Below are 24889 nucleotides of genomic sequence, written 5' to 3'. Positions count from 1 at the left end.
TGAACATGTTCATAAAATGGACAATTCAAGCATACCGAAGATGGTTATGCAGGATCAGATATATGGCAAAAGACCTATTGGAAAACCTAGGAAAAGATGGAAGGATTCAATCAAGGAAGATTGCCAGCAGCTATTTAAGTGTAGGAATTGGGAAGTGAGAGCCTGGGATAGAGAAGATTAGAGGCAGAGAATCAAGAAGGCCAGGGCCCGTTTTGGGCTGTAGTGTCGATGATGATGATGATGATGATGATGATGATGATGAAATCCGAGCAGAAGACAGGTCCTTGTTGCAGTGTTAAAGAACAGGAGGTGCAAAACAGGATATTTTTCATGAACTGTTGATATTTTAATTGACGTGATGTAAGAAATAGTGATGTGAAAACCTACAGTCTCTCCTATCTTAATGCCATCTTCTCCTCCTCATGGTATATCCTAGCCACCAGCGTAGCTCGGTCAGTTAAGACGCTTGCCTGCCGATCTGGAGTTGCGCTCGGGCGCAGGTTAGATTCCTGCTTGGGCTGATTACCTGGTTGGGTTTTTTTCGAGGTTTTCCCCAACCATAAGGCAAATGTCAGGTAATCTATAGCAAATCCTTGGCCTCATCTCGCTATCATCAAATCCATCGACGCTAAATAACCTCATAGTTGATACAACGTCGTTAAATAACCAAGTAAAAGAAAATGGTACATCCTGTTTCCTCAGACGAGGCTCTGGTGACTAAGTACCAGCAGGATAATTGAAACATCTCAATATACAGAAAATATTATACTTGTACAGAGGGGAACCTTACCTCTGCGCTAGCAATGTTTGGGCATATATACTTATATTGCTTTTGAGTCTCATACAAAGACTTGGATGAGAGTCCACAGAAGTACTGAGACTATAATAGGTCACTTAGCCTTATATTTGAATGGATGATGATTTTAAATGATACATTTTTATTACGAATTCTCTCCCATTGAGAATGTTTCCTATACTTCGGATCTGGGTAGAGAGAATGATTGGTATCACATACTGACCTTGCTGTATTAGAAGTACTCTGTGCAGGCAGATATGTAGATGTTAATGAAAATGAAGCATTTATATGGTAGAGTCCTTTCAGATTACTACGATCCTCTCCATCATATGTGGTGAAGTAATATCTGACAAACTGGTCTGCTAAGTTATAATTTTCTGGTTTTGTCAAGAAATTACGTTTAATCCTAGGTAAGCCTGGTGGACCTAGAACAACACCATCCTGCAAAAATGTAAAATAGATCTCTTTATATATTGATTAAGATCTGCTAAAGCACAATTAAATTTAGTAAATGAACAAGCACTGTCATGATAAGGGAACTCAACAACTGAATTAATTTAATTTTTTTTAAGGGAGTAGTATACAGTAAAACTTCTTTTATGCGTTTTTCACACTTATCCGTTGTCCTCCCACCCCCCACCACGAGGTCTAACAAAACTCCTATACTTTCCATATTTGTTTGTTTGTTTTGGACGAAATGTCATTCATATATTCTAAATAAATTTTGCCCGAAATTAGGTTTACAGTGAAATTGTAAGATTGTGAAAATATGTTGTTGTTTTCCAATGCCAGGATTTTGACCTCTTACACTCCAATATTTTTCAAAGACATTATCATGGTCAGCCACTGAAGCACAGATTTTGAGGTGTTCCGAATCCATTTCTTGGTTTGAGTTGTACAACGGACAGTTAGGGGACTGATATATTCCAATTCTATGCAGGTGTTTGGGCGCACGCACGCACGCACGCGCACGCACACGCGCACACACACGCGCGCACACACACACACACACACACACACACACAGGGTGATTCACGAGGAAAGGTAAAAAATTTAGGATGTGAATTCTGAAATCATTCTGAGTCAAAAAGTTCATATGAATATGGGTCCGTTTTCGAATGGTTATGGAGATATCGCTTTTTGAGTTCACAAAAACTTCTTGGATTCCATTGTACTAACTTGTATTTAGAGACAGATAAAGGACAAATTTAAGTTTATATTCACATATCTATACATACTTAATATTCTAAACGTTGGGGTCGATGTTCCAGCACATTTTCAAAGGTACCTCCTCCTCCTGCTTCAATGCACTGTTATGCTCAGGCGTGAATTGCGCTCATTGCTCGTAGCTGTTCTTTATGCGGCATGCAGCTGCCAAAATATGGTCGATTAGCACCTTTCTCGTTTCCACTTTCCTTTGGTATACCAAGTCTTTCACCCAACCCCAATGACAGTAAATACTCTTTGATCTGGTACCCTTCTATTCGGAAAGTGTCTTTCATATTCAGCGAAGGCATGCAAGGAACTTTCATCGCACAAACCATAAACATACACAATATCGGCGTATTCTGCAGTCGAAAATTTATAAGGCATCTTGAAAAACAAAACTTAACACTTCCAATAACTGTACCTGTATAACTACTGTAATGTAGGTAGCTGACTGAACTGCTGTGAACTAATAAGTGATACTGTGTTTGTATTATGTGCGGTTTCTGTGTCATTACATCAGACAAGGGCAGGCGATTGGAAATTTGTAATGCCCCAGCACCCAGTTTGTGAGGTGAACTTCTCTCCACATCGCTCACAATGTCGATTCCAATGTTACGTCATTCATTGCAATCGGTGACCTTGTCCCACGTCTCATGTCAGCAGTATATGGTAACGTCTGATTCACATTGGGGCAAGACGTTTTACCAAAAAAATGCATCTAGCTCCGCCATTGTTAAAAAACGGACCTATGTTCATATGAACTTTTTCACTCAAAATGGCCTAAGATATTGTATCCTAAATTTTTTACCTTTCCTCGTGAATCACCCTGTATATATATATATATATATATATATATATATATATATGCACAGCTTCCGATAAAAATCTTACTGAACAAAAATAGTATCATATGTATATATGATATGCTCCCCTTTCCTATTGTCTCTCATTCTTATAGGAAGTCATCACAACTTCTAAAACAGAGACTGGACATAACTGCTTGGCAAAACATTCGTTTGAACTTGATATCTTAAATTTTGAGATTTTACTTCATGCAAAAAAAAATAAATAAATAAAATAAAATAATCATCAGGGTCTATGTAATGCCTTAGCAAGATTAAGAAATATTTGATAATCTCACATTTAAATATACAATGCTGATGAGTGTAGATTGACTAAGTTTCATTACCCAGTGCGAAAAAATACGTATCTTCGTTATTACTGTATTCCCACGCAGAACTGACTGAATCATACTTACTGTAAAACATGCTTTGACCTACAAGCAACTGTCAGTATACTAGAGTGACATCAATTCAAAATGGTAATGAACATGTTATGTTTATGTTCCCATTGTGAATGATGGTATGACTTCTTGATTTTACCATAACGTTTATATTCTTAAGTTAACGCTTTACATCATGTTTAATTTTCATTGTAAATGAAACAAAGTCTATTATATAATTATAATATGCAGATGAAACAATCGTGACAAATCGCGAAATAAAGTTCTAATAGTGAAATATGTACACAGTCGCGAATTATTATTCCTGCGTCCTTTTATAACAGATTTCATATTATGAGTTTTTTTTCGGATTTTTTTTTTTACTTGAATTTGTTACGAGTATATATCCAAGTAGGCTACTTTACATGGTATTCCAGGTGTTCTGATTACATTAGTGAACTCAAAAGATGGAGAATTCAACATTTCACTAATAATTTGCAAAAGGGTATCTGTCGGATACAGGAGGGAGAGCCATTAATCCTTCCCATTGAAGGCTTTAAGGAACCAACCTGGACAAATACCCAATGTCCTATCCCTACCTTCCCATGGTGCAGCTGTTAGTAAGCATAATTTTACGACCTGAACTAAAGGGAGGGGCTACTCATCAATTAGCACTGGTCAGCTTGATGAGTTAATGACTGAATTTGGTATAATTTTCCTTTATTCAATACCTAATTCCCTCTTTACCCTTTCCTATCCAGTCCTCTGACTGAACTCTTACTTTCTTCGACCCCGACGGCATTAAAGCATTTGAGGCCTAGGGGTTCATTTCACTTTCCTTTCTCCTCTTTCTACTTTTCTGTTCCTAGTGCTGACCTGCTATGGCACTAAAATCGTCCTCCAGTGGCTTAAGGAGGGAAAGTTGGTGATCATCAAGATCTCCCAGCTAGGTCCAATGGACCCGTCGACCAACAGCAGGTGTGGTCCTCCAGACATTCTGGGGGTTGTGTGTGAATGAAGTAGCCACCAAAACGTTAAAATATGGTGTTCACTTAAATCGGCTACAACTTGCCATTTAACACAAGAAATGGATTCGGAACACCTCAAAATCTGTGCTTCCGTGGCTGACCATGACAATATCTTTGAAAAATATTGGAGTGCAAGAGGTCAAATGACTTTATTGTCAAATGCCTGGCATTAGAAAACAACAACAACATTTTGATGGGCCTACATAACCATCATCTAACTAATTAATAGCACAATGGCAGAAAAGAAACAAATATTTCCAACAATCCGGCTAGAAGAAGTAGCTTAATGCTATCCACTGTAAATTTAACTACTTTCTTTTCTTTATTGCATACAGCATTTAAAATGGGTAAGTTTTTTTATTTCTTGTGAATGCCATTGGGAAATGTAACTTTTCAGACTACGTGAAAATGTTAATATTGTCCCTTACTGACTTGGTAGTTCAGTTGGCAGAATCCTGGCTTACAATGACTGAGAATCTAGCTTCAAATTCCAGTGATGGAGGAGTTGTATTTGTGGTGGAAAAAGTCAAGATTCCTAAGGTATTTTCTCGAGGTTCTCCCATTTCCCTCCATCATTCCACCATCACTCTCTACTCTACAGAGGGTTGTTTCTAATCTCTGGAAACGACTTTGAATGACGTTATGTACATCAGGAGTCACAAGACAGCTGAACTGCGGCAAGAGGTGACAGACCAAGAGTGAATGATTTCATAGTCAGAGTGCACAGTGTCTCACAGCAGCAATGCCCACGAAAATCGAGCCTTTTTGGGAGAAGTACATTACAACCCTTTCCGATGCCAAGTACAGTTACCTGAAAATCATAGGAGACTGAAAGAAAACGTGGTTTCATTATTTCCAAGAAAGGCATCTTCTATGTGCTTAATAAGACCAGCAAAGCTCGGATGGGATTAATTCCAGAGGCAAAAAAGCAAGCAAACCCACACCTCCCTGCCACAAGCTGCACCCCCTCGAGATGATACCAAGATGATATAAATAAATCCCATCTGATCCATCTTATTAAGTACACAGAAGATGCTTTTCTTGGAAATAACGAAACCACGTTTTTTGCAGGCTTCTATTATTTTCACTTCGTGTACTTGGCATTGGAAAGGGTCGTAATGTACCCATCTCAGAAAGGCTTGATTTTCTTGGAGATTGCTGCTGTGAGACAGCATGCACTCTTGACTATGAAATCACTCACTACTGGTCTGTCATCTCTTGCCACAATTCAGCTGTTGTGTGACTCCTGACGCACTTGACATCATTCAAAATTCGTTTCCAGAGATCGGAAACAACTCTCTGTATTTCATTAATCATCATCATTATCATCGTCATCATCATTATTTCAATAATATCTACCCAAAACCACGCAGTGTGATGGAGTACTGTGACTGGTGTATAGCTGAGATCAATTAATCAAGGAGGCATAGTAAGCTCTATGGTGAAAAGGCACTATAGTGGGATCTCATCAAACTTTTGAGTTTACATAACTGAAGTCACGATATTTACAAAGAAACTGATAGTTCGGAGACTTCACAATCATTCAATAAAAGGAGTGGTAAACCACAATAAGCCTATCTAAAGCTGCAATGCTAGTCTTTGAGCCTCTCCTCTGTAAAAAAAAAAAAATAACAGAAAAAAATTATTGTCATTTATTGACAATTCAGCATGCCCATCACAGAAGCTACTTCACTGTAGGTTAAGGTCTACATATCGAACTATAAACCTCACTCTTGTCAACATTTCAAAGTTTACAGTTACTTACTAGTTTCTGTATTGTTGGTAAAACTGCCCGTATGTCACTGTAACAGAAAAGAGCAAATGTAATAATTATAAATATAAAATACAAAAGCACTTTTTAAAATGGAGTAGAGATATAACTACTGGGTGAACAGACCATAGAGAAACCGCAACGTGGCAACCGAGCTCTTAGCCAAGCTGCTCACAGATACTGATTATGCAGACATCTTGCTATCATGATATGCATCGCAGGATCGGTAATTTGATGCATCACAAACTAATACAGTAAACCCTCGATTTAACGGACAATTTTTTGCGGACATTTTTATTATTGTATTTTAAAATATTATTATTATTATTATTATTATTATCATCATTATTTGTAGCACCAGTGGAAAGTAATTTGATGCATCACAAACTAATACAGAAAAACCCTCGATTTAACGGACATTTTTTTGCGGACATTTTTATTATTATATTTCAAAATATTATTATTATCATTATTTGTAGTACCAGCGGAAGCATGCCTTACATAGTGAGATAAAATGTACTCCTGTGTGACATGGTGATGCGATTTCACACCATTAAATTATTATGACTGGTTGCCAGCCGAAGCATGCCACATGTAGTGAGATAAAAATGTACAATAATCCTACGTGACGTAGTGATCTGTTGTTATGATGTCAGCATCAGAAAATTGGTTTACACATTTAAAATGTAAAATTAATATGTTACACATGCACATACGCACTCTCCCTGTACTTAAAATTAAATTACTTGATGTAAGCAAGTTCATCATGGTAACCATCACAGAGTGGGTTCTGGTCCAGGAGAACTTCCTGAAGCTTCAAAGATTGCAGGTTTTCCAAGTCTATCAAATGAGCGATCTGCAATAACAAATAAATACTAGTGAGGTACAGTTTCTATGAGTGACAGTGTCGCTGTTCAGTGCAACAGTATTTACCTTGTTGTGCCTGAGGTCGAGTCTTACAAGAGAAGGAGAGTGACCTAGCTGAAATGCCTTAAGCGAGTTGAGCTCATTATGGCTCAGATTGATGGACTTCACAAATGGCAATGCAGACCGAACTGTGTTAATTACGTATTGGAGGATCCTCTGACGTGACAATGGACAGAAAATGATGTCATATAAGTCTGGGAACAAAACAAGCAAAAATAATAATGAATTGCAAAGAACACAGCTGAAATTAGAAAGCCGTCTGATCTGTGATATATTTTTATTGAAGTGCAAATGACAAAATTAAGAAGGTGCCAGATGCAAAGCAAAATAAAAGACTCAACACAATTAAAACTAAAAAAACAGTTTCAATGTACACTATCGGTCAAAAGTTTTCGATCAGCTATGAAAACAACTATACACTTTATTGCAATGTATAAACACATAGAAAAAACTAAATAGACCAACAAAATACAGTAGAGTATCAATTATCCAAAACAATTGGGGACAGAGGGGTATTCGGATAACCGATCACTTACGAAAACAAATTGTACTGGTGTCATAGGAGCATTATGAAACAAAGGAACACTGATATTATACACAAAACTGTACATACAGTATATATTTTGCATCACACGTCTTACAAATAACACAGAGAACTGATTAGTCTAGTTTGACAAATTCAAAATGGTCATTAAAGTAGGCCTACAGTTTAGGAAAAGAAGTCTATTTTTTTTTTTTTGCTTCAGAGCTGAGACTTTTTTTTTTTTTTTTTTTTTGCTGCTCTAAATCTCGCAAACAGCGCTAGCGAAACTTCTACATGGCGCACACACAAATTTGAATTTGCCGACTGGAATGCTTTCGGTTAACCAATGTTTCGGTTGGTCGGTATTCAGATAATTGATGCTCTACTGTAAATATTTTCTCTCTCTAGCATTATAATATGATAGAATATTCAAAACGAAATCCCTGTTTTAACCACAAATCCATAGTTGTGATAGGGGATTGAAAACTTTTGACCAGTAGTATATATTAAAAATATATTACAATGATTTGTACATTTATACAACAGTGAAAGATCCAGTTATAATTTGAGAGTGGCTGCAGTGCAGAGCAATGCTACGATACTATTTTCGCCTGATCCCATATCAATTACGGCAGTGTGTGGTCATCTAATTATTCTACCACAATGGTTTGATGCAGTGTTGGGCAGAGAATTTTTTAGTGGAAACTTGTTTACAGAATAAAAACTCCGTAAAACGTGTTGAGCAGTGCAGTCATAAGTTTTGTTGCACATATCTGGAATCTCACACTCTACAACCTACGCACTAGCCATGCTTAATCAAATTTTTAGTCTATATTATTTTAGCAATAATGAAGAAGATGCAGAAACAGAATTTTGAGACTTACGAAAATCACATAAAATGTTGAAAATGATGTAATAGGGCTGAGAATTATATGCAAATGCATACATATTTCTTTGAAGCATCATACCTTAATAAAATATATTAATGCATATTTCGACTTCAATAATATATTGTTTGCATATATTTATAATTCTCGTAGTGAATAATGCTTCCTACATTTTCTGCACTATTTTAAAGTATTTTGTGGCCATAGTGTGATGTAATGTGTATGCTTCTTCTGATATTAACTGAACCAGCCTCTTATATGATGAAAGCTGCTTCTATCACAGCACTATATCCAGCAGACTTGGTAGTACAAACTCCCTTGGAGCAGACTGTTGAGTCCTTGGCTGCAGATGTTGAGAAGATGAAGACTACAATCTAAGAAGCTCTCAGGAGCTCAAAGAAGGAAACTCCTAAAGGAGTGGAAATTGAAAGAGGGTATCGGTACTTGGGGTCTAAAAAACTGTACAAGAAGACCTCTTCAGAAGGAAAAAAAAGTAGCAGGACCCAGTGGGGGATTCAAAAGGCCCTACTCGGATTTTAGTACCCCTACTTCTGTAAAACATTCAAAGAAACACATGAGTACCACGGAGCAGACTGTGTCTTATAAAGATGTTGTTATGAGTATCAAGGTGGCAGTTGTCTGTCAATGTCATCCTGATATAAAGCTGAATCAGGAGCAAGTTGACCTGGTTCAGACTAAACTAATTGTGGTGGTGGAACCACAACTGGAAAAGAAACACCACCACAATTCATTAACTCCAAAAATTTGTACAGGGAATCCTATGGATAACCTGCGCAATTGAGGGCAGTAAAGAGTGGCTTATCTGGGAGGTGGGCAGACTTAGGAACTTCTGGGAGGGGACGGAGTTGAAAATTGTCAGTTCCAAGGACCTTCCCAAATGACCCAAGGTGCTCGTCTGGATACCAGAAACTGAGTAAGAAAGGGACTCAGGATACAAAATCCTGAGCTCAAAACTGACGACTAGATTCTTATGAGTAAGAAGGTAGCAGAGAAGGAGCAAATCCTGGCCTTCTCAGTTGACATCCACTCTTATAAGTAGACTTCGGATTTTAGGTAAAAACCTATTTTAATCCTTAAAAGATAAGTTCATAAAAACTTGCAAGTACACGTTTCATATAAAACTGTGCTTAAAATTGGTATTTTAATAGCACCTAAAATGCTTATTTTGACGACAAAGCCTATTTTGACCTATTAAGTATGTTTTATCTCTAATACGTCAAAACACGCATTCTTATTTCGAAAATTTGTATTTTAAATTCCAAATGTGTTCCTGGTTCTGTTTGAAATAAAGTATGGGATAAACTGGAGCAAGTTTTGCAGAGAAATGTAGGACTGAAGGACCTACGTACTGCTTCAGATATCCTAGCAGGGAAGAACACGGATTTAAAATGTAACATTCCTGTCAAACTAGTGTCAAAATTGAAATATGCTCCTGTTACTTCAGTGGATGTGGAGCGTTCATTTTCAACATACAAATTGTGTTGAGTGACAGATGCATTGCCTTTTAGTTGAAAATTTAGAAAAAGTATTAGTAATTTATTGTGAAGCTAATTATGGACATTAACAGACAAGGCTTGGTAAAAATTGATTATATTTTGCTTGTTTGTGTACTGAATTTATGTCTAAAACTTATTTTTCACATTTAATTGTTTAGTTTATGTATAACTAGTTAGATATTTGTTGTTGTACTTTTAGTAATAGTGGTGGTAATGGTGTATAAGCATTTAAAATTATTAAATTCTAGAAGTGAATTCCTGATGATTTGGAACATGTTTTTAAAGAAAACATTATTATTTGTTAGAGCCTATTTTCAATTCTTTAGAGACTATTTCCTACACTTTTAAGCCTATTTTAGGCACCTAACATTACATTTTAACGGCCTAAAAATCCGTACCCTACTTATAAGGAACTGTAAAAAGGGGATTTCAATGCCTTTTGGGGCCTTGGAAGGATCACTTGAAAAAAAAAAATTGAAGGACTGGGAGACCGGTGATGAGGATACTGCAGGTAAATCTACATCATAGTAGGACGGTATCATCTTCCTTATGTGTAAAGATGAAGTACTGCGATATAGCACTCATCCAAGAACCCTGGTGCTACAAAGGTGTAATTAGAAGTCTCAAGGAGGCTGGTGGGGAATTGATATACAATAGAACCACCAAGACTCCAAGAAACTGTATTAGAATTAAAAATAATACAAAAATACTGCCGTTAATGAACCTTTGTTCTAGGGATCTTACGGCAGTCAAAATAAAATAACAAAGCGAGGAGGGACCGAGGGAGATAGTTCTTGGATTGGCACATCTCTCATATGATGACATCAATCCACCACCCACCAGAGATGTGGAGAAACTGGTGGCCAGGTGTCAACAGAGGGCTCGCACCTGGTCATCAGCTGTGATGCAAACCTCATCACACTGCGTGAGGGAGCTCAGACACCAACAACAGAGATCAGTCTCTGTATCTAATAACTTGGATATAGCAAGTATCAGTATCAGACCTACCTTTGTTACTTCTAGAAGGCAGGAATTTATCTGGTTACCAATTACCTGGGTACATTTATTAAAAATTGACATGTGTCTGAGGATGTAAGTTGTTCAGACCATAAATACATCCAATTTGAACTATCATGTAAAATTTTAAACAGGACGAATCTTAACAGGATCCGAGGACCGACTGGGGTTCCTATAAGGAAGACGTAGCCGAGTATCTAGTGAAGATGGACGGTAGGATTAACGACTTTTCTGACTTAGAAATTGCTGCAGGGCAGTTGCAAGATGCAATTATCCCTGCACACAATGATAACTGTCCTCTTAAAACAAGGAAGGTCACCAGGAATGTGCCCTGGGGGAACCAAGACCTTGCCAATAAGAGGAAGAAAACAAAAAGGCTATTTAATATAGCAAAGACAACACGACAATGGACTGAATACAAACGATCTTTAACCGAATATAATAAAGCTCTCCAATATTTCTCACACAGTAGGTTCAGAGAAAGGGACTGACACTGCTGAAGATGATTCTGATACATTTCTTCCTGAAGACTGCACAATGGAGAAAATGATGAAGAAAAAATTCCTATTTTATAACACAAAATGTGTAATGTATCCACGATAATTTTATTTCAATCATGATCTTCAGAAACGTAAAGAAAATTAATAATTAAATACTATCTTTATAAATAAATACATACATCAGAAAATTACTCACTACACAGCCATTCCAGTTGTCACAGATGTTACATTTTTACTATTTCTAAACTATATATATTGAAAATGAGATGACTTTTGTCAACTTTTATTATTAGACTCAATTTAAAAGATCAGTATCATTTTACAGAAAAAAAAGTTGTTGAATAAAATGTATTATTATTCCAGAAAATAAAGAAAAGGTTCCCTCATGGATGTTACAAGATTTTTGAACTCACTTCACACCTTAATAACAAAAAGTGTAATACTCAGGTTTCTGCCTCAAGCAAAAAGAGATTCATTCTCATAGTGTCCATGTGAAAGCTTTGTAAATGTTATGGTATTAAATTAATACACAAAAACATAATCGATAAATATTTTATAGCTGTTTCTCTCATGTCACGGATGTTACAGATGAGTTAATGTCCTTCATTTTTCCAGTTTCAAAACAACTGTGACATTTCTAAGCCAAAATATTCACTTTAACTGCAAGATTAATTGCAATAACAATTGTTATTAACCCAAACTACTGAAAATAAATGGCAGAAACGATGCAGTACAGATTAAAAGTTCCTTGATCCTGGAGCTCTGTAATTAACAGTGCAGACTCTCAAAATATTTCAAGAATAGCTCTTTGAAAACATAATTAACAGTGAGTAAGTGCTGCAAACTTCAGGGAAAGAAAAGAGTACCTATGTATTACCCAGCCAAGACCATTTAGATTCAATGCCCATAAAACTTGTAAAATATTTTCCTTTTGAAAATAAAACATAAGAATATTTAATTTTAGAGACTTATCTATAGCTTATACTAATAATACACAAATATTTTTAAAAAAGACTTTTTCATTGGAATTCCCAGTTTGCCCGGAATGGCTGTACAGTATCTAGCATTTCTTTTAAAATAAAGAAGCTGTTCAGAAGTGATGAAATAATAACAATGTGATAAACAGAGTAGATGCAAAATGAAAATAACAGTACTCAAGAGAAATATTGGCTTGCAGTCCTTCTGCCTATAAAAAAATCGTACAAATTTTACTGGGAATCAATATCTTGGTGAGAAACCATCATATATTGCTACAGTTGCGCCAGAATAATTTACAAAGGTGGCTTTGAAACTAATATTACTTTTACAATATATTCCTGTAAGCATCATTGTGAACTGTAAGATGTGTCAAGAACACTGATTATGTCGGATCCTACAAATTATCTTGGTTTAAAACAAAATAAATATCAGATACACCTATTTGGGAATATCAAAATGGTATCCAAAAATATCACACTTAAAAAATAATTACTTACGACATACCTGTATCTTTGTGATAATTTGATAGATTGAGATGCTTTTTGTTTGCATCAAATCTCTTCTCAATTACTTTGATCAAGATATCTTGCATATTGAGACGCAGTTCAGTAATAGGTGCATAACCAAGCACAATCTGCAATTGCAACTGGCAAAGAAAAGAGAAGTATAACTGAGTCATCAACTTTAACACAAACCTAACTCAAGACATAAAAAATCAGACCATTTAACAATTAAGAAGTACATTTTCCAAAACCTCATCCATGAACAGTAAATTAAATATAAAAATGTAGTTAAAAGTTGACACTTGTTCTAAGGACTGTCTTATTTTATAAGTTATGATTTGTTTCTGAACAGATTATTAAAAAAACTGAACAAAACAGGTAAAGAAAAATAAGACATGATATTTCATACAAAGCAGAATTTAAAGTAGTATCGACAATGGGAGCAGTTCAAAAAGTGCTTTTAAGACTGCATCGAGAATTTACATCAAAGAAATACAACTAAGAGTATATTAAAAGTTTAACACACAAAGTAAATGGTAAGAATATCAGTGCAATTGGTTCCAACATATGATGGCAAGAATGATAGAACTGTTCCTCATTACAAATCTAACAGATTACGATGATGAGGCCAATGACGACAATGAAGAAATATATATATATATATATATATATATATATATATATATATATATATATATATATATACACAGATGAGAAGCTTAGTAGAGAAGTGAATAAGAGCAAGAGCATGAAAATGGATAAGTGTAATAATGAATATTAGTGAAAAAGATTATGAAATTGAACATAGGAGAGAATGATAACGAAGCATCAATAAAACTAATTCTTGCAATGGAAATAAAACTTATCTTATTATCTATAATGTCGTACTTACACTGGGACCATTAGGAATTTCAAGCGCAAGACCAGAGCGTATTATCAACTTTTCTATGGCTGCACGACAATTACATGCTAGAAAGCAAGAGTCAGGACCCTCTTCTTTATACTGGAAAGACATTAAACATTTTTCACAAATAGAAGTACACTTTCTTAAGTCCCACATTCAACATATTGTGACAGCTGCACCAGGGTTCGAACGCGTGTCCGACAGGGCGGGCGGCAGACGAAACGCTGGTACGGGGAGCATCTGCATGCTGAGAGGGCAGAGGGGGCGTATTACGGCAACGCAGCAAGGGGAGGTTGCGCGCGCATCTGCTACTTGCCGAGTGATTAAGGAAGCAAACTGCTACATGCGGAGTGAGGGGGGGGACGGACCCTCCCGAATCGTCCAGATGTCCGTCGAAGTGGAGATATCCAGATAATTCGAGAGAGCTATCTCTGGACACCCGTAGAAATTTCTCGTAACTATGATTTAGTTATAAAAGAAGAAACGCGAGTGAACTTGAGCAGTTTAGTCAGCCCGTCAGTAAGCCAGTGTTGTTACAGGCAGATTTGGACAGTAAGCGAGTTAGTCTTGTGTAGCAGTGAAGCCAGCTTTGAGACCAGAGCGCGACTTGAGTTGTGTCCGTAACTGTGGAGCCTGAAGCCCGGAGTTCGAGTGCAGTGGACCGCAGTTGGGGGACCTGAGTTCGAAGTTCAGCGGATCGTCTCTGAAGGTCTGGGGTTCGAGATTCTGTGAACGCGAGTGACTGAGCAAGAAGAACTAGCCAAGACAAACGAGCTGTGAACTGAGAACTGACAATTCTGTGTTGTAAATAGTGCTTTGTGAATATTAGTTAAGATTAACAGTTCATTGTTGTTCGTAATAGTCCAAGTAAATTGTCATTGTCGTCTGTGGAGTGCACTAACGAATACTGTGTTACTGTGTGGAGAGCAAATCCTATTGTTGAGATAATAAAATTACATTGTTGTTCAGTATAAAAATTTACACTGGTGTCTGAATCGGGATATTATCGACAATGGAGAACCTACAGCAGATCCTGCAAGCCATCGCGGAAATGAAAGCAGAAATGAAAAAGGACATAAGTGACGTAAAATCAGAAATGAAGAACGATATCAGTGAGATGAAGAACGATATAAGTGAAGTGAAAACGGAGATGAAAAGTGACATAAGTGAAGTGAAAACGGAGATGAAAGGCGACATTAGCAGAGTGAAAGATGACGTCACTACGCAAATTGAAAGCGTTTCGGCCCAAGTAGATGGAATTGTCGCCATCGTGAAAGACGAACTTAAGGCCGATTTGGATAAACTAAAGCAGAATTTTACAACTATAAACGAGACAGTAGCCGAGTTGAGACAGGATGTAGACCATTTTGACGGCAAAATTCGCGCTCTCGAACGTCGTCAAGAGGAAACGAGTGTGATGATGGACCAACATGCTGTAGAAAACAAGCACATCCTCGCGTTGGTGGATCGCCAGGCTAAAGAACAGAAACAGATAGTTGCCGAGGAGGTTCGACGGGCTATGCAAGAAATGGCAACGGATTTGGGGACTCCATATAGTGGTCCTGCAGAGCTATCACCTTCAGCCAGACATTCGAACGTCAAGACGCCGATGTTCTACGGAACAACGTCTTGGGCGATTTTTCGTCGCCAGTTCGAGGCTACCGTGGCACATAATGGGTGGACGCCAGCGGAGAAGACTACTCAACTGCTGACCGCGCTTCAGGGACAGGCGTCGGAGATTCTTCACAGCATTCCAGAAGATGGGACAGCTGCTGAGATAATGGCGGCCTTGGAGGGACGTTATGGTGACCATCAACTTGCGGCAGCATTCAGGACCCAACTGAAGACGAGGGTCCAACAGTCAGGCGAGTCCCTACAAGAATTTGCGATGGCGGTGGAACAACTGGCCCATAAGGCCCTCAGGGACCTACCTACTGACTTCATCACTGGAGAGGTGGCTTACACCTTCGGCAGTGGAGTTTGAGACCCTGAAATTAGACAACAGCTACTCTTGGCAGAGCATCGCACCATCAACGCAGCTCTGACGGCGGCCCTCAGGGTGGAGGCAGCCAAGCTGATGGCGAACGTCTCGGCATCGCACCGGATTAGGAGCGTCGCGGCGGCCGACGTCGAGGAACGTCAACCGAAGTCACCCGAGCAACGGAGACGAGGAGTGCCCACCTGCTGGTCCTGCGGCGAACCTGGGCACTTGAGGAGGGACTGTGACCGATCTGGTCACAAACAGGAAAACTAGAAGGGGCCGATGCGATGAGGGGCACGTCGGCGCCGTCATCACCATCTCCTCGGCTGATCTTGAACATGGTTAACAGAAGATGCGACGATGGGCTGATTGCTGACGGATGGATAAGGGGCCGCCCATGCAGAGTACTGGTAGACACCAGGGCGTCGCTCACTATCGCCAGACCGGAAGTCGTGCGTGGCCTACCTGGGAGGACGCCGCTGCGCCGGTATGAGCTACGTACTGCCTCAGGCGAGAACCTGCCCATCCAAAAAGAGGTTTTCCTGGATCTGACCTTGGGAAAGAGGAGACTGGAGATGTGGGTGTTCGTCGCCAACATCACTGAAGACGTCATCCTGGGACTCGACGCCATGCGGATCTTCGATGCAACGGTGGACGTCCGGCGCCGTATCCTCCGTTTTGGTCAGGATGAAGTGTTCCTGAGGGACGTCGAAGACCAACCCATGGCCAGCAGACTCACCTTGGACAATCAAGTGACAATCCCAGCAGGCTGCGAGATGGTGGTGACGGCAAGACTGGACGGACAACTTAAGAGAAACCTGCTCCTCGATTCACAAACAACTCCGATAGATGGGGTTTATGTGGCCAGATCCCTACTCCCGAACAAGAAGGTGGTACCGGTGAGGGTCCTGAATGTCACCAATCGGGACAAGGAGGTGCCTAGTGGAACTGTACTAGGTAGTGTCGAGCCGGTGGTGTCTGTGGCGTCTCTGGCAGATAACGACGAGTATCACCGACCACGTCCAGATCTAGACCCATCACTGAAAGAGCTGGCTCGAGAATTGGCGGCGAATTTAAGCAAAAGAGAAGGAAGACAAGTCCACGATCTACTGACAGAATTTCAAGACGTGTTCAGTCTGTCCGAAAACGACTACGGGAGAACGGAGAAAGTTCAGCACCGCATCGACACTGGAAATGCTCGCCCAATCAGACAACCTCCTCGACGCGTCCCTCTAGCTAAACAGAGGGAGATTGACAGCCAACTGGAGGGCATGAAAGCAAGAGGAGTCATCGAGGAATCCGACAGCCCTTGGTCATCACCTGTGGTGCTGGTGAAGAAGAAGAATGGGGACCTGCGTTTCTGCGTGGACTACAGAAGACTGAATGACGTCACCAAGAAGGACTGCTTTCCCCTTCCACGAATTGACGACACCTTGGACGCCCTGGCCGGAGCAGAGTGGTTCTCGACGTTGGATCTCAAGTCAGGATACTGGCAGGTGGCGCTACATCCTGAGGACAAGGAGAAAACGGCATTCTCTACAGGCCAGGGACTATGGCAGTTCACCGTTATGCCGTTCGGCCTCTGCAACGCCCCGGCTACATTCCAAAGACTAATGGAGTCCGTAATGAGAGGCCTGACATACGACACCTGTTTGCTGTACCTTGATGACGTCATCGTGGTCGGCAAGACTTTCGGCGAACAGCTGTTGAACCTTAGGAAAGTGTTCGAGAGACTGCGACAAGCCAGACTGAAGTTGAACCCGAAGAAATGTCATCTGTTCCAGAAGAAGGTCAGCTACCTGGGGCACGTAGTAGGGAACAACGGAGTGGCCATGGACCCGGAGAAGCTGCAAGCCGTCAGAAGATGGCCGAGACCGAGGGACAAGCAGGAGTTGCGCCGCTTTCTCGGCCTCTGCACTTATTACAGAAGGTTCGTAGCTGGGTACGCCAACATCACTAAGCCTCTAACCCAGCTGACCGAGGAGAAATGACAATTCCAGTGGACGGACAAGGAGGAGTCATCCTTCCAGTTGCTGAAAGAGGCGCTCTGCACTGCTCCTGTACTGGGATATCCCATCCCTGGAAGGAAGTTCACGCTCGACACGGACGCTAGCAATGTAGGCATCGGCGAAGTACTCTCTCAGGAACAGGACGGGCAAGAGAGGGTGATTGCCTACTTCAGCCGAACACTATCCAAGGCTGAGAGAAACTACTGTGTTATGCGTAGAGAACTTCTTGCCATTGTGGAAGCCCGGAAGCATTTCCACAAATATTTGTATGGCCAGGAATTCCATCTGAGGACAGACCATTCTGCACTCACCTGGCTATTGGGCTTCAAGAATCTGAAGGGGCAGACCGCCCGTTGGGTTCAACGTCTGCAAGAGTACAATTTCACCTCTGAACACCGCCAAGGGAAGAAACATTCCAATGCTCATGCCTTATCACGATGCCCGTGCCCGGATGGCTGCAAACACTGCCTGAAAGTAGAAGAGCGGGATGGCGCCCACGCAGTCCGAGCAATTGCTGCCCAGCCGAGCCCAGGATGGGATAACGCAGCCATAAGGAGGGAGCAGCTGGAGGACCCAAACATTGGACAGCTTCTACGTGATGTGGAGTCCGGCCAGAGACCAGTATGGGCCGATATCGCCAACCGTAGCACCACTTACAAGAGCTACTGGGCCCAGTGGGAATCCTTCACTGTCAAGGACGGTATCCTGAAGAGGATTTGGGAGTCGGCCGATGGAAGGACCCGCATAGAACAACTTGTCCTGCCCAGGAGCAAGGTGAAGGAAGTGCTGGAGGAGACTCATACTGGAGTGACTGGAGGCCACCTGGGAGTCAATAAGACACTGGACAAGTTAAGGCAGAGGTTCTACTGGTTGCATCAGAGAACCGACACAGAACAATGGTGCCGAAGATGCGAGACCTGTGCAGCCAGTCGCGGACCAAGGACACGCAGCAGGGGAGCCATGCAGCAGTACAACGTGGAAGCTCCTTTTGAGAGGATCGCCATCGACGTTGCTGGACCGTTCCCGGTCACGGATCGCGGGAACCGCTACCTGCTAGTCGCCATGGATTACTTCACAAAATGGCCAGAGGTGTACGCAATTCCCAACCAAGAGGCTTCGACAGTGGCCGACGCGCTGCTTGACAACTTCACCTGCTGATTCGGGGTGCCCCAGGAATTGCATAGCGATCAGGGGCGCAACTTCGAATCCAACCTGATGGGAGAATTGCTCGACCGTCTGGGGGTGCATAAAACCAGGACCACTCCCTTCCATCCACAGTCCGACAGTATGGTGGAACGCTACATCAAAACCGTGGAAGAGCACCTGCGGAAGGTGGTGTCCAACCATCAACGAGACTGGGATGCCAGAGTCCCACTGTTCCTCTTGGCCTACAGAGCTTCGGTCCACGATACAACAGGGATGACACCGGCAAACATGGTCTTCGGGAGAGAGCTGCGCCTGCCCTGTGATCTGCTGTTTGGCACGCCACCCAGCGCCGACCAGCCAGCGACTATGTGGCAGAACTCACTGAGAAGTTGAATGGAGTCCACCAACTGGCCAGAGAGCACCTGAAGATGGCCAGTGACAGGATGAAAGTGCGCTACGACAGATTAGCCAACTCTGCAGGATTCCAGAAGGGCGACCTGGTGTGGCTGTATCGACCTACCAGGACCAAAGGAAAATCACCAAAGCTGCAGCGTGCCTGGGGTGGACCATACCGCGTGGTCACCCGGATCAACGACGTGGTGTACCGCATCCAGCGACAACCTCGAGGGAAGATCATGGTGGTGCATCTGGACCGATTAGCAGCCTACCAAGGGACTGCCCGGGACGAGCAGCCCTAAGGAGGGAGCAATGTGAAGCTGCACCGGGGATCGAACGCGTGTCCGACAGGGCGCATGGCAGACGAAACGCTGGTACGGGGAGCATCTGCATGCTGAGAGGGCAGAGGGGGTGTATTTCGGCAACGCGGCGAGGGGAGGTTGCGCGCGCATCTGCTACTTGCCGAGTGAGGAAGGAAGCAAACTGCTACGTGCGGAGTGAAGGGGGGGGGGGGACGGACCATCCCGAATCGTCCAGATGTCCGTCGAAGTGGAGATATCCAGATAATTCGAGAGAGCTATCTCTGGACACCCGTAGAAATTTCTCGTAACTATGGTTTAGTTATAAAAGAAGAAACGCGAGTGAACTTGAGCAGTTTAGTCAGCCCGTCAGTAAGCCAGTGTTGTTACAGGCAGATTTGGACAGTAAGTGAGTTAGTCTTGTGTAGCAGTGAAGCCAGCTTCGAGACCAGAGCGCGACTTGAGTTGTGTCCGTAACTGTGGAGCCTGAAGCCTGGAGTTCGAGTGCAGTGGACCGCAGTTGGGGGACCTGAGTTCGAAGTTCAGCGGATCGTCTCTGAAGGTCTGGGGTTCGAGATTCTGTGAACGCGAGTGACTGAGCTAGAAGAACTAGCCAAGACAAACGAGCTGTGAACTGAGAACTGACAATTCTGTGTTGTAAATAGTGCTTTGTGAATATTAGTTAAGATTAACAGTTCATTGTTGTTCGTAATAGTTCAAGTAAATTGTCATTGTCGTCTGTGGAGTGCACTAACGAATACTGTATTACCGTGTGGAGAGCAAATCCTATTGTTGAGATAATAAAATTACATTGTTGTTCAGTATAAAAATTTACACTGGTGTCAGAATATAGATCTGAAAACACAATTACTATTCAACAACTGATCATTTTGTAGTAATATTCAGTATGGGCCAAAACAAAATTCGAATGCTAAACAACAATTTAATACTTACCAAAACTGGAATAAAAACCAGTGGATCAGCATAGTCCATCAGGATTCTTAAAATGACCTCCTTTTCATATGAACTACCATTTAGGATCTGCAAGATAGACAGCAATGGATTAAGGCAAGTTGGTAGGAAGGTCAGCATTAGTCAAACAAGAAAGGGAATTAATTATTAATTAATATTAGAGGAGAAAAATTTTCTCCAGTGCCGGGGATCGAACCCGGGTCCCCGGTTCTACGTACCAAGCATTCCAACTATTGAGCTACTCAGAAGTTCAATCCAGAACACTGGATCGAATTCCTCTCCTCCAGTGTTTTTCCCTTTGTGACCTGACTCCGAGTTCGACATGTATGTTGACTTTTTTTTTTTATATTGAGTCAACTACCATTATATAAGAAGCGCACTCAAGTTGATAACACTGGAGGAGAGGGATTTGATCCAGTGTTCTGGATTGAACTTCAGAGTAGCTCAATGGTTAGAGCACTTGGTACATAGAACCAGGGACCCAGGTTCGATCTCCAGCACTGGAGAGAATTTTTCATCCATCGTTCCATGAGCAGAAACTTTCTGCTTGAAACTGAGAACACACAAATGCACAAAGTTTTCTCCTGTTCACCATTCCTTCCAGTACATCTTTCAATAGGCAGTTTCTTCCTAGCCAGTGACCCAACCAATTCCTTCTTCTCCTCTAATCAGTTTCAGCATCATTCTTCATCCACTCTTTCCAACACAACTTCATTTCTTATTCTGTCTGCCCATTTCATATGCTTCATTCTTCTCCATATCCACATTTCAAATGCTTCTAGTCACTTCTCTTCACTTTGTCGTATGTCCAGGTTTCTGTTCCATACAAAGCACTTCATTGCATTACATTCATTCATTCATTCATAGTGTTCTGTCCAAGGGCAGGTCTTTCATTGCAAACCTAGCATCCTCCAGTCTCTCTTATTTTCTGCCTTCTTTGTTTCCTCATAAGACCCATACATCTTAATGTCGTCTACCATCTGATATCTTCTTCTGACCCAAACTCTTCTCCCGTTCACCATTCCTTCCAGTGCATCCTTCAGAAGGCAGTTTCTTCTCAACCAATGACCCAGGCAATTCCTTTTCCTCTTTCTGATCAGTTTCAGCACCATTCTTTCTTCACCCACTCTTTCGAACATAGCTTCGTTTCTTATTCTCTCTGTCCATTTTACATATTTCATCCTTCTCCACATCCACATTTCAAATGCTTCTAGTCGTTTCTCTTCACTTCGTTATAATGTTCATGTTTCTGCCCCATACAATGCTACACTCCACACAAAGCACTTCACTAATCTCTTCCTTAGTTCCTTCTCCAGAGGTCCGCAGAAGATGCTCCTTTTACTATTAAAAGTTTCCTTTGCCATTGCTATTCTCCTTTTGACTTCCTGGTAGCAGCTCATATTACTGCTCGTAGTACACTCCAAGTATTTGAAGCTGTCCACTTGCTCTACTGACTCATTTAGAATTCGCAAGTTTACCTTCTTTATTTTTCTTCCTATGACCGTGCTCTTCGTCTTGTTGGCATTTATCTTCATTCCACACTGCTCACAGCTGTCATTTAACTTTAATAGCATATCCCTTAGTATCATCTCCTTTTCTGCTAACAACGCCATATCATCAGCAAATCTTACAGACTTTATTCTTCTTCCTCTCACTATCACTCCTCCCATGTTCTGAAAACAGTTCTTCACTAAATCCTCCAAGTAAATGTTGAATAGGGTAGATGATAAAGGGCATCCTTGTCGTACTCCTCTCCTTATTTCACTTCCTTTTGACATTTCTTCTCCTATCCTGACTTTGACTTGTTTCATATAAAGATTACTGAACAGTCTTCTTTCTTCCCAATCCACGCCAATTTTCTTCAAGATCCCCATCAGTTTATTCCAATCCACTGTGTCAAATGCCTTTTCTAGGTCCAGAAATACCACATAGGCCTACACTTCTTTATTCTTCTCTAGGTATCTTTCGCCGATTGTTTGTAGCAGTCCAATTGTATCTCTCATACCTTTTCCTTCCTGAAGCCAAACTGCTCTTCTTCCAACTGTTCTTCCATCTTAGAATATAAACGTCGATTCAGTATTCACAGAAGAATCTTCACCGAGTGTGATATCAGTCTGATAGTCCTGAACTCGTTACATTTCTTTGCATTATCTATCAGGGAATTTATTACTGTTAATTTCAAGACGAAAGATGTGTGAGTTAAATTATAACTGTAACATTTAAACATCTAATTAACTCTGTACAAAATCATAAGATACACATCTTCCTTTATAGTAATTCTTTCTGATATTAGTTTAGTATATATGAAATTGAATATTTATAATTGAGGTCCCCAACAAAACAGCCCAAGTTTAAAAAATTAAATTTTACAGGAGAAAGTTTTATTTGAAAGATTCATTTCTGGGTTACATTTTATTAACAAGTTTTACCTTATAGTTTTGCATAATCAAACTGCATATAGAATCAAGTTTTAATGTTTGTATGCTTGTTGTTGGAGACAGGATAATTAAGGCTTATTTAAGCTTGACTTGGCAAGTTGTTTTATTTTGGCTCTTCTTTGCTATACTGAATTATTAAACTTTGTTTCATTATAAATATAGCCCACTACACACATAAACAATAATAAAGTGTCTGCACAAAATATATTTCAAACAAAAATAGCAAATCAGCTTATATCTAAACATCGATTATAAGGAAATTCCATAGCATCATTGAATACTGTCCTACAGAAATTAAAATTTTCCAAATAATTGTGAATAACTCTTAACTGACCCTGAACATATGCCATGTATCCTTTTTGTCCTTGTACAGCATACGGTGGAGTTTTGTAAATATGCGTGGCAAATTTGTGCTGTCCAACACAACTCGTTCATCTGCAGTAGTTGACAGGTCCATTGATATTTCTCTTCCACTCATTTTTACTGTAACTTAATCATCTCTTGTTACACCTGCAAAATCAACCCTGAAAATTAAGACACTGTACATCGTTTTCTCTATTAAACAACTGCTTGGCATTTTTTAACATTTGGAGAAAATTTCAGTATACGGATTCCTCATTGACAATTATATCTTAGAATACTAAAAAGAGCAGATTTGTCTGCGTTTGTCGAATACGCATCATCATGCTTACGAATTTATTTTGTGTGCACAAGGTTGGAATTTTGAAGAGGGAAAGGAAGGAATTCGTGTTCTGAAATTTTTCCCTTTTTTCACAAACGATTTTCGAAAGGTAATACAAAAAAATTTGGGAAACATAATTACGACTGTAACCTAACATAACCTAACACAGCCCGACCTAACTTAAGCTAACGTAACATTACCAGGTTAGATTAGTTTAGCTGCCTAGCTGGAGTTAGTTAAGGTCAGGTTAGTTTATGTTGTGATAGGTTATGTTAGATTACAGCTGAAATTATGTTTGGAGTTACGTTTTTCCCGAAAATTGTGTTAACGTTCGAAAGATTGAGCATAAAATCGTTTGTGACAAAAAAGTTAAAAAATCATGGAGAGATCGTCCTCTAGAACTACCAGACTTTAATTTTATGTCTTGCACGTTCGATCAACTGCATCTCCACAGAAAAAAAAAAATAAAAATAAAAAAAAAACATTTACAAATTCAGCGATTTTCACTTCCGAAATTACAGAAGCTACCTCTGCGCTAGTTTCACTTATATTTGTTTAGATACGTATTGGAAATATTGCTTATTAGCTTACTCACTACAGATGAAGTAAATCACTTCACTCATGTTTGGGCTTCAGTTATAAAATTTATGTTTATTGTTTACACAACCGCCATAGTGTCATACCGCTTGCTCGAATCAGTGTTGCCAACACACAAATTGTATCCCCGTCAGTCTAACATCGGAAATGCGTAAGAATTCGTGAAAATAAAAAAAATAAGTAAGACCCACTCAAAGAGTTTGTAATATATAACTAGAGACACCAATGGCGCTGGCGGCCGGGTAGCTCAGTTGGTAGAGCAGCTGGCTACGGACTGGAAGGTCCGGGGTTCGATCCCAGGTGATGACAGGACTTTTTCTCGTTGCCAAACTTTCAGAACGGCCCCGAGGTTCACTCAGCCTCCTATAAAATTGAGTACCGGGTCTTTCCTGGGGGTAAAAGGCGGTCAGAGCGTGGTGCCGACCACACCACCTCATTCTAGTGCCGAGGTCATGGAAAGCATGGGGCTCTACCTCCGTGCCTTCATGGCACGTTACGGGGATACCTTTACCTTTTACCAATGGCGCTACTGTAGAGTACAAATTTGAACCGATGTTCGGCCGCCATTAAAGGGAGTTGATGTTTCG

At 40.6% G+C, this 24889-nt stretch overlaps 1 protein-coding gene across 3 annotated transcripts in view; it reads right to left on the bottom strand.

Moving 5' to 3' along the window:
• The window catches only part of LOC138696505 (nuclear RNA export factor 1-like), a 38194-nt gene extending 13758 nt beyond the window's left edge, over positions 1–24436 (bottom strand). The window contains exons 1-9 of one of the 3 annotated variants that reach the window (XM_069821551.1): positions 24301–24436; positions 23358–23533; positions 20568–20654; positions 13771–13881; positions 12880–13021; positions 6960–7147; positions 6773–6882; positions 6021–6057; positions 1020–1237 (exon numbers count right to left, since the gene is read on the bottom strand). In XM_069821551.1, coding sequence (XP_069677652.1) covers positions 1020–1237; positions 6021–6057; positions 6773–6882; positions 6960–7147; positions 12880–13021; positions 13771–13881; positions 20568–20654; positions 23358–23501 — 1037 coding nt within the window. In that variant the 5' untranslated portion in view covers positions 23502–23533; positions 24301–24436. Of the gene's footprint in view, positions 1–1019; positions 1238–6020; positions 6058–6772; positions 6883–6959; positions 7148–12879; positions 13022–13770; positions 13882–20567; positions 20655–23357; positions 23548–24296 lie in introns of all 3 variants that reach the window. The other 2 variants (XM_069821552.1, XM_069821553.1) reach the window with 2 other exon arrangements.
• Positions 24437–24889: the final 453 nt, after the last annotated feature.

Source organism: Periplaneta americana, chromosome 3, assembly GCF_040183065.1.
Source record: "Periplaneta americana isolate PAMFEO1 chromosome 3, P.americana_PAMFEO1_priV1, whole genome shotgun sequence".
Classification (NCBI taxonomy): Eukaryota; Metazoa; Arthropoda; class Insecta; order Blattodea; family Blattidae; genus Periplaneta; species Periplaneta americana.
The sequence above is the reverse complement of the archived record's forward strand: the minus strand, read 5'-3'. Positions and strand labels throughout refer to the sequence as shown.